An 11,167-nucleotide genomic window follows, 5' to 3' on the forward strand; every position below is an offset into this window, starting at 1 on the left:
CAATGATTTCCTCCAGAAAAAGAACATTAAATTTTATAAGTGAAAAGTTCTTATTACTGCATTATGGTGTTTCTTTATTAAATCATCCATCTATTTAAAAATAAAATGTTACTATTCTATTACTATTACTATTCTTTCTAATTATCTTGTTTATGTGCTGTCCTGGCCACTTTATTAGGCACACCTTCCTACTACCTAGTTGACGTCTTCTTGCCTTCAGAACTGCTTTTTGTATGGCGTAGATTAAAAGATGCTTAAATCCATATGAATTTGTTGGTTGAACATTCATAATGTAAAGTTGCTCTACTGAATTGCCGATATCCTCCCCCGCACCATTACACCACCACTGCTAGCCTGAACCATTGGTATAAGGCAGGGTGGATCCATGCCTTCATGTTATTTACAGCAGACTCACCAGATCAGAGCTTCATTTGTCCAATTTTAGTGAGCCTGTGTGAAGTGTAGCTTCAGTTTTCTGATCTTTGCTGACTGCATTAGTACCTGGTATGGTCTTCTGCTGCTGCTCTGCTTTAAGGTTCAAATATGCTCTTCTGCATACCTTGGTTATAATAGGTGATTATTTGAGGTCTTGTTGCCTACTTTCTCTGACTTCTGTCATCAACAAGGCATTTTCAGCCAGAGAACTGCCACTCAGTCCATATTTTTTCGTTTTTGGACCATTCTCTGTAAACCCTACAGATGGCTATGTGGAGAAATCCCAGAATATCAGCAATTTATGAAATATTCAGACCAATCTTTGTGGTGCTAACAACTAGGCTGCATTCAATGCCACTTAAAAATCACCTTTCTTCCTCATTCTGATGCTCGTTTTGAACTCTGTATACCTAAATGTACTGAGTTGCTGTTGCATGAAATATTTGTATTAATGAGCAGCTGAACAGATGTGCTTAACAAAGTGGGCAGCGAGTATATATGTCCTCGCCATTTTTATCATGTTATTTTCTGTTGATTCCTTTTGCGCATAAAAACTAAGCCTTTAAAGTAGACCATTACCAGAAGGAGAAATCTTATCAGTGATGTAATATGGCCATTCTCTCCTTCATGCTCTATTGTTCCCTAATAATACCTCATAGGTGTGTCCAAAAATGCAAGCAACAGCTAGTGTGTCATCCAATTAGTCTCCAATTTTCCATCTGGGTGCTTTGGTCTGGTCACCGACAGTAAATACCTGTCCAGACTGACTGCAGTGATGGCTTTAGAGCTCCTGTCATCTACACATTAGCCACTTGATAACGGCTGTGATATAAGCCTCAGACGCCCCTCTAACTGCCGGCGCCTAACCTAGTTTAACAGCAATGATGGTTACATCACACGCTCACTATTGGTAAATGTCACAGACAGCCAGTGGGCGAGTTGTTCAAATCCAAAAAGAGGCAGAGGGTTAGCGAAACTGTTGTTTTCAACACCAGCATTTCCTCCCATCATTCCTTTCATGCACTGTTGAATTGTTTGAAACAAAATTAAAAATGAGCAGTACCCTCCTCCCTTACCTTTTTTCCCCTTTAGTTACACAGTGAAGTGGACCATACATGGCTCTGGGCCACTGCCTCTTTCTTTAAATAAAATAACCCAACCTCTTTTTTCTGGCCCTGTTTCAAAGAACTATGATGGAAATTACGTCGACTCCAAATTTTCCAAAGGTAAACATAGTAAAAGGAAAAAAACACAGTTTAGACAAGACGACGCTAAAAAAAAACAGGTCAAAGGAACGAGCTGCAGATTGCCTCATATTTGCAAATATATGAGGCACGTATATATGAGTAGCCTTGACATACTGAACCAGAGACCTGTCAACCGTGACAATTGATGTACTAAAACACGTTATTTTGGCTGTTTTGGGTCCTCCTGGCTTTTTCCACAACACTTTCATGCTTATTTCACACTGCAGCACCGAACAGTGGCAAGCGATGGCATTTTCTGAATGTTTCTCTTGTAAAGCTTGACTTGAAGTAATCTTTTCTATCGCAGCCAGTAGCAGCAGCTGGCGGGAACAGACCTGAGACGCTTTCTAACTTAAGAAACAAGGTTTTCCACCTCTGCACTGTAAACATGTGTAACTAAATGTGTTTCTGATCAAATTTGCGACGAGAAAAAGCCCACGAACCAACGTATAAATTAGGTGCAAATTGCCGCAGATACTTTAAAAATTTGCTGTGGGATTAGGAGGTTTGTGAGATTTGCTCCACACTGCAGAATGTATCAGCCACTTGCTGTTTCAAGAAGAAGCACCCGAGCTGTCTCGTATTTTAGTATCATAACCGTGATATATTGAACTCAACAAATTATGCCAGTTAGTAGTTAAACTGATTAGTAATTGAGAAATGTCTCTCTGACACATCACAGTTGCATGTATCCTATTAAAAGGAATGTGTTAGGTGCTCGAGGTCTCAGACCAAATGCAAACTGACATCCCTGTGTCGACTAGAGAAGCAACAGACGTGTTTATCTTGTTTCTGAGGCTGACAGCGACTTCAGCTAACATACGAGAGACAAATATTCCCCAGGAGATGGAAGAAATATGAAGCATATTTGGTGCTTCTAAATAAGGACAGAGAAAGGCGACACTGCGGGGATATCTGAACTGTTCAAGCTCCACAGGGAGCAAGGAGGAAACAAAGGGGGGTGGATGGGTAGTAGAGAGATATAAGGGAAAAAAGAAAAAATAGTTTAAAAGAGATTGAATATTTAATGATTTTCAGGAGGGAAAAGGTGAAACAGAAGAGGGAAAGAACTGGGGATAGACTTCCTTTGGTTTTTCCTGTTCATCCTCTCTCTCTAACTGCCTTCACCTCGCCTGCATCTGCCCTCCTTATCTGACTGTGATGATTTTTATCATCTTCCTCTCCCAGTTTCTATCTTGATCTTATTCACACTCCATCAACCACCACGACACACTCCACCCCTACCCCATTCCTCATTCCTGCATTTCTCTCTCTCTTTTTCCCACTCTCATACATCTCCACCCTCCCACTCCTTTTCTCTCTATAGTCACTGCAGCGTGTCTTATCAAGACTGACAGCGAACTAGACCCAGAGCTATCGCTAACACACACACATGCTCACTCGCACAAACAATTGCAAAGATACACGCCTGCACATCCACAAAGACACAAGCTTAATAAATGCACACTCATGCAAGACGAACGTACTGACACTGAAAGGCAGGTACACGGAAATAATATTTCTGCAGCACACACAAACAAAAGGATGCCTGCGACACTTAAATGCACTCACGCGGACAACTAAACGTAAGGCAGCTGCATCGCATTGAAGCACACATGCAGACGCAGGCACATACAGACACACGCATGGGCAACAAATTGGATTTATGGATGCTGACAGTGAGCTGCAGAACAATGTGGATGCCACTACAGAAGAGAGTAGATACTGCAGAAACAATCTAATCTACTGTAAGTGGAGATGGGTACCGCAGGCGTGAAGAATCCAGCCAACATGTGGAAGGGAAGGAGGGAAGGAGGGGGGGCGAGATGAGTGAAAAGAGGCTGACTAGGTGGGACCAACGGGAGAGATTAAGGAACAGAGCGCTAGAAAGGAAAAGGAAGGGGGAAGAGGAAGTTGAGGAGTGCAAAAGGATGGGCACAGTAAGAAAAGAATAAAGGAAGTAGTCAAGTAGTCTCTTTGATTCTGGCCTGAAACTTGTGCTGTGTTATCTTCCTGTTTCATTCAAGGAGTAGAAAAGAACCTATTTGAAAACTCAATAACAGTATGAGAGTGTGAGGTTAAAAATGAGAAATGCTCCAATGTCTGATCAGCATAACAAAAATCAGTTCTTACTGGATGAGCTGCTTTCTTGAGCTGTTTAATAAAAGAGGAAATGGACTCTTTTAGATGTTTTCATTATGCTAAACAGCAGACCAAAACGTAAAGATTAGAACCATGCATCTGGGCTCAAACAAGGCTGTGTGAGAGTGGTTACAAACTGGATACTCTGACGCTCTAGTGGCTGGGACACCGATCATGTTATACCTTGATCATATACAAGCACAGACAGCTCGAGGCGCAACGGCCGAGCAGTCATTCCTGTTATACTTCTTGAAGTCTGCCGCCTGGGGCGCATGGGTAGTTGGTGCATTGTTATGTAAATCCTCTGCGGACATCTGCAGAGACCCTCGCTGTCACCGTTTACATCTCTCGGACCCAAGTGCTTATAAGTGGATGTAGAAATAATAATTGGGCACTGGATGATTTAAAACCCTGTAAGCTGCCAAAAAAAGATATAGGAGAAGAAAGCCTGTTCTCTAAAAAGAACATGGCAGCATGTTTGGAAAAGAACAAACAGAACATATTAGCACAAACACCTTATACCAGCCGTCAAGCACGGTGGTGGACGGGTGATGATTTGGGCTTGTTTTGCAGCCACAGGACCTGGACACTTTGCAGTCAGAGAGTCAACCGTGAACTCCTCTGAATACCAAAGTGTTCTCGAGCCAAATGTGAGGTTGTCAGTCCGACAGCTAAAGCTCGGCCCAAATTGGATCATGCAACAGGTCAGTTATCCCAAACACAGACGCAAAGCTACAACAGAATGTTTAAAAAAAGAAAATAATCAAGGTTGCAACCCGATTGAAATGCTGTGGTGGAACCATAAAAGAGCCGTGCATTAACAAATACCTGCAAACCTCAATGAATTTATTTAAGCAATAATGTGAAGAAGAGTGAGACAAAGTTCCTCCACATCAGTGTGAGAGACTGATAAAGCCATACAGTAAATAAATACTTTAAATTATGCAAGCTGTTGAGACAAAGTGTACTAAGTTTTTAGTTTTTCACTGAGATACCTGTAAAATTGTTTGTTCTTTACACAAGATTATTGTATTTTAACCGTGTTATTAATGGTGATCTATTGGATTTTGTTTAGATTTTTACCTATTAGGCTCCTTTGTGTCATTTGTTATATTGTATTCACTTCATTCAGCTTTTCTACTTTATTTAAGTTATTTTGTTATAGATTGTGTTTAATGTTTTAGCTACAGTAAAACAGGGGTTTTGCAACTTTTGCATGAAGTGTCCTATCTAAGCTTATTAATATTAATTTTTGGGACTCACAGTGGTTTTGGCTCTTAATACCTCACATACTTCACTGATCATATGCGCTGAGGAGTGCACAGCCCTCTCAACACTTACGTTTAAAGACTCGCTCTCTAATCGGCTCCCTATTTATGGTTCATAAGGATGTTTTAGATGCTGTATTTGTCATACGATGAGAGCTGATACTCAGACTTTTTTCTATATAACCAGCAGCAACATGTAAAAACCCTTCTGGGTAGAATTCATCGAAGCAGTAATCCCCACGTCTCTGCAAACATCTTACTTACTAAACAACAACCCTTTCACAGAAAAATAAACAAATTCTTACATTCACACACAACCAAGCCTTCATACTGTTAAGTACACAGAGGAAGGGGGTGGGGGGGGGGGGGTTGTTTCACCCTTATTAGCTTGGCACAGAGTTATCTCTTCAGACCTTAAACACACTACAGAATAGCCGCTGTTATCACACAAACCCGCACACACATACATAGACACACACAGAAAATTACACACAGGAAGTCTGTGATATGGGGCCAAAAATACATCACAAACCTTGCATCACCTTCCTCTCAGTGTGTCCACTCTTCCACTGTGTCCCAAAGCTGGGTGGAGGTGTGTGTGTGTGCGTACGGGAGGTGTGGCATGCAGTAGATAATGGGCCAATTGTAAGTGATTAGAGTTGGAGCCAACCAATCAGCACAGCCTGGTACTGGACTGTGGCCAATGGCAAGATGTTCAGCGCAGCTGGGGGAGGGCGCTCTCGCTCACACACAGGAAAAGAAATGTGGCCGAGCCTTTGCACAGTACCTCCTATAATTCAGTGCATGTGTGTAAATATGTTTTTACAATTTTGTTTCATTTTCTTTTTCAAATTGATTACATACAATTTATTTTTAGATGGACGTCCTTAAACAAAACCCAGAGTTGGTTTCCAAACAGACTAATGTGAACAAAATGAATAACTAACAGCTTTTTCTCCATCAGTGTCATTTGTTTACACTATGCCACAAACATTTTTTCATCTTTATCCTTTTTTATCTCTTTCTGCCTTTTCTGTAAATGTAGCAACGTGTTATTAATGTTTAAATATGAGTCACTCCTGTGCACCACATATAACTCGTTGTCATCGTCACCAGCCTTTACTGTAGTGTATAATTTTCCAGACTCCAGCTCATCATCTTGAGTTTGTTATTTTGTCCTGCAAACTTCAAAATATCCTTTACGCTGATTTAAAACAATGAAAGCAGCCGAATTCTGGCATTTGGAAAGATAAAAATGTTGTTTTCAGACTGATATCTCATCCTGATTATTGTAGGAGTAGCAAATTTTCTGTTCTTCCACCAGCTTCAATAATTGTTTAAGCATTATGCAGTTATACAAGAACTCTGGGCCAGGCTTTTTGTCCACAGCTTTGTGCTTCAGCTCTGAGCTTTTCTAGACTTTTACAAAGTCTGCATGTGTGAGACAACTCATGTAATTACGCAGTAAATTCACAGTAAACCACGGGGCATCAAGAGTCTGCCTTCTTGCATGCTCTACCCTGGCAGCTGCCTCACCTGAATATTTACAGTCGTCCTTTTGAGGCCAACATGTAAGTAAGAGAACTGCTCCTGCCTGGTTGATGCATGTAAATTGCTTCTCCTCTACCAAAGAGACACAAGGGTAAAGTCTAGAAATGTTCAGGGATGCAGTGCATGTTGAAAGCAGCTTAAGTGTCTCCAGTGTCATCCATTCGTTCTGCTTTTAGCCCAAAACCTCGTTTTTCTCTTATCCCTGTTGGTTTTCATTTAACTGCATTTCTATTGTATATATAAATAAATGTGATGAGTGACTAAAAAGGATCAAACTAAGCTCTGCTTGAAAGGGATGATTCAATAAAACAAGCCTAGAGAAACCAATAAACACAATAAGAGGTTATTAAATCACACATTATTATTTTTATTTGGATGAAAGATTTGGTGCCAGGTGTTCATGTGAAATATGGTTTTAATACTGCGCGCTGTTTACATCAAAGCTGTTAAATGCATCATCTGTTTGTCTTCCTCAACATCTTTGTTATGACTTTGGCTCGTGTTCCCACGTGCCACTAATTTTTCCATTAATTTTTTTTGAGTTTCTTTATTTGAAGCATTTTTCTTTATCTGGGCTTTTAAACCATTTAAAAACTAAGATCCATGTAAATATAGCCACTATTTATTTACTGATTTCATTACAGAAATATCTCACAGTAACGTTGGGTGCTTATGGTTGTTAAAGCTATTTTTCTCTATTATTGCTTGTTGTGATATCATGATAAGGGACTGCGAGAAGCTCACACTCTCACATGACACTATTCTACACACCAATCACCAGGTCACGACCATTCTAGCAAACATAACTACACAACATATGCAAATCTCACTATAAAAGCGAGCAGCACACCCAATTCGCCAGCACATTTATTGATCCATATGCTGTATTCTTCTGACCGACAGGATGGCTCAGACAGGCTTGACGATCATGACTGCATGACACGTATACAGGAATCCACAGCACCAAGTCCAGATTTAGAGCAAACACCTATCTCAGACTCAGCCACGGTTTATGTGGACGGGTCCTGTTCAAGGCCGAATGACAACTCATTTCTTTGTGGCTATTCAGTGGTGACATTGCCTGACATCATACTAGAGGCTCACTCATTACCATTTCACTCAGCACAAAAAGCAGAGCTCATGGCTTTAATACGCGCCTGTGAGCTCCATTTGGATAAGCGTGTGACAATTTACACAGACAGCCGCTATGCGTTTGGCGTCGTACATGACTTTGGCACATTGTGGAGACAAAGAGGATTTAGATCTGCTGACGGAAAATCAATTGCTAAATTCTGATTTTGTTCAAAGACTTTTGCAGGCTATACAGCTGCCATCGGCCGTTGCAGTTGTAAAAACGAAAGGACACAGTACAGCTGACACAGACGAAGCAGCAGGTAATGCTCTAGTAGACGTGACAGCCAAGGCTGCAGCTGCATCGCAGCTCCCACCTCCACAGGAAGTATTATCTGTGCCCCTACAGTTGCCACTTGTTACACTCCCAGACTATTTAGAAACAAATGTTGATTTAAACTTTATACAAGAGCAAGCCTCTGCATCTGATTACACCTATTGGGAGGATAATGACTGTACCTTAGATGACAGAGATGGCCTATACAAAATCTTGAGGGTTTGATTGCCCTCCCATATTCCCTGATGCCAGTCCTTGTCCGACATTTTCACTGTGAGTCATGTCGGACAAAGAGGGGTAATAGGGGCAATAAAATCAAGATTTGTAATTGAGAAAACATCACATGCAGTAAAAAGCATATTAGCAACCTGTCTAACATGTGCACGAACTAATGTAGGAAAACCAAAAGCGAAACATCAGCATTTACCACAACCAGATTTTCCATTTCATACATTATGACTCCATCTGCAGTAACCAAATTATCTCCATTTGAAATAAGACTATTTCCAACACCATGGTCAGCTTCCAGAGGGGCACCGCTATTGGAAGGGGATGTAGACACTGCATTGTCCGACTATGTTCACAATCTGGTAGAAACACTGAATAATAACTATCAGAAAGTTTGTCTTTCTCAGCCTCTCCCCTCCACAGTTCCACCAGTGGAGACCAGGAGATGCGGTGTTGGTGAAGTCGCTAAAACCAAGGACACTCAGGGAGGCCGCGCGTTTTCCAGCCCCCAGACTGTACTGGCAGTGACCAGCATCCTCACAGACGGACAACCTCAGTGGATTCATGCCAGCAGGGTTAAGACCAGCCCAACCAGACCATCTCAGGCGTCGGATCAAGCAGACAACGTCTCCGGCGAGCCAACGCCCGGATCCAATCCACCTACACACACGCAATCACTGATTAACACACAACGTCTGAAAGAGCCACAGCAAGGTACTCGAACATCCAGCAGGAATAGAAAGCTGAGAGTACCACAGGATGTCTAATCTGATAAAGCTAGACTCATTCCATCCTGATAATGGAGAAAATGAAATGCCCATTGTCATCATACGACGCTTATTCTATGTCTCTCGAACCTGGGACCAGGCCAGAAGACGACTGAAGAACTGTTTTTCTTATATATTTAGGTTATTTATCATATCTATCGCATTAACTTTAGGATTTTTCTTTGCCATTTTGTATTGTAAACTGCAACCATGTTCACATTTCTGCAGGTCATATTTTGCTGACAATACCTCATGCTCTACTTTGCGAGACACCTACTTAATACGCTCCTCACAATCAGTAAATAGCAACATAGACGCCACTAATAAACCATTTTATGCGCCCTCTAGAGCAGGAGTCAACTCCTGGTATGAAAATGCCAGAATAGCCGCTCGTGATTTAGGAAACAGTAACTGTTATGTCTGTTCAAAGGCTAATCCAGAACAGGTAATAGTAGGATACCCCATATACGGTTTCCCCCTCACTGAGGGACTAGAGAAAATCGGCGGAGATAATGCTCTCCTTAAAGACACTTTACAGTTGACTCTGAGCCCTCTCGACTGCCTACTTAGACACACACACACACCAACTAACCCTGAGACTCCATTAGGCAAATTATTGAAGTTATCTAATGACACGGCAGGGACCTGCGCCCCAATGAAACGCCCTAAGACTAGGTTAAAGCCCTCACTACCCCTAGGACAGATCCCTTTCCATTTTAATACTAGTATGATATGTCTGCGTAGACTAAAGTTAACGGGCCCAGACACACACATAGATTATACAAAGGATAACTATACATTCTTCTCTGACTCCCCAGGTGCACGCTGTAATGAGACATGGCTAGCTGTCTCTGTGGCTGAAGTTGTATCATATCTGGAGGAACACACACACAGTTCAAGTTCGAGCGGAGAATCGATCATTGTTCCCCCAGAAGGTGTATTAAATGACACTGACTGGGGGGAGTTAGTTAAATCACACATGGTCACGCGCCTAACTAGAGCAATCCCTAACGGTTATTGGTTGTGCAACAATACTCTTAGACTAGCCTTACCTGTTAATTGGACCGGTACCTGTGGTCTAGTGACCGTTGATGTATGCTGTACTTTCATTCCCAATAATACCGCTCCTAACGGTTCATTCACACAAGCTATGAATAGACTTGAAGCATTGAAGATAGAACTAATTGCCAATACAGGCCACGGTCAGTGGCTACATAAGTGGCTACAGGACACGTTTGGAAAATGGAAGAAACTAATTGTAGCCTTTGTAACCGTTGCCGCATGTTTTCGATAATTATTGTCTGTTGTGTGATACCATGTATACGCTCTCAGGATTTTTGATATTAAGCTTGCTCGAAGGACCAGTTACATTTATGATTTGTTTCACATTTATGATTTGTCTTTATATTATGTTATTACATTCTGTCTTTATACTATGTTATCATTTCATGATAAAAGGGGGGAACTGTTGTGATATTTTGATACCATGATAGCATTTACAGGATATTGTTTTATAGTGATATTATACAGGAAAACTGTTACTCAATAAGGCCCATTTACTAGTTGTTTTTCTCTTTCTCTGTGACCCAAGAATTAATGTGTAAGAATCACAGGATGGTACCTCAAGGTCGAAAACACCACAGAGATCACTTCCTTACTCCCATCCTCCCTTCTTTATCTCCTAGAAAAGAGCTTGTTAAAGGCCAGGTGGTTTGTTTCAGAATTCACTAATGAAAGAACTCTGTATTCTATGTCTAGGAGTGTATTTTGCTGGAATGATCATAAATTGTAGCTGAACTGATAAACTACACAAAGGATACTTCTTTGCTCAGAAGGCAGGAAGACGTTTCCTTATTTGGTCTGTACCGGTTTGAACTGAGAATCTGCTGACACACGAACCTTTTTTTCCTCTATATAAACTGTTGTATACTGAATAAACCTTTGAGTTGATTTTGGAAGAGCAACCTGAAGCAGTTTCTGTGTCATTTTGTTCTCCCAAGCTACTCCCGGCGCTGTAACTAACCTGCTGAACGGCATACCTGAGCTTACTTTGAATAATTAATTTTATACAGAACTCTGCTTATCGGTGCTCACGCCTTGGAGGAAACCCGATCCATGGAG

At 41.3% G+C, this 11,167-nt stretch overlaps 1 protein-coding gene across 1 annotated transcript in view; it reads left to right on the forward strand.

Moving 5' to 3' along the window:
- LOC309715200 (uncharacterized protein) overlaps window positions 1-11,150 on the forward strand; it is a 79,682-nt gene extending 68,532 nt beyond the window's left edge. Inside the window, exons 2-3 of the mRNA XM_082548106.1 lie at window positions 7,952-8,037; window positions 8,703-11,150. Of these exons, the coding sequence (XP_082404232.1) occupies window positions 7,952-8,037; window positions 8,703-9,046 (430 nt within the window). The 3' untranslated portion in view covers window positions 9,047-11,150. The remainder of the gene's footprint in view (window positions 1-7,951; window positions 8,038-8,702) is intronic.
- The last annotated feature ends 17 nt before the right edge of the window (window positions 11,151-11,167 follow it).

The sequence above is a fragment of the Aulonocara stuartgranti genome, assembly GCF_965226115.1.
Source record: "Aulonocara stuartgranti genome assembly, chromosome: 2".
In the NCBI taxonomy this organism is placed as follows: domain Eukaryota; kingdom Metazoa; phylum Chordata; class Actinopteri; order Cichliformes; family Cichlidae; genus Aulonocara; species Aulonocara stuartgranti.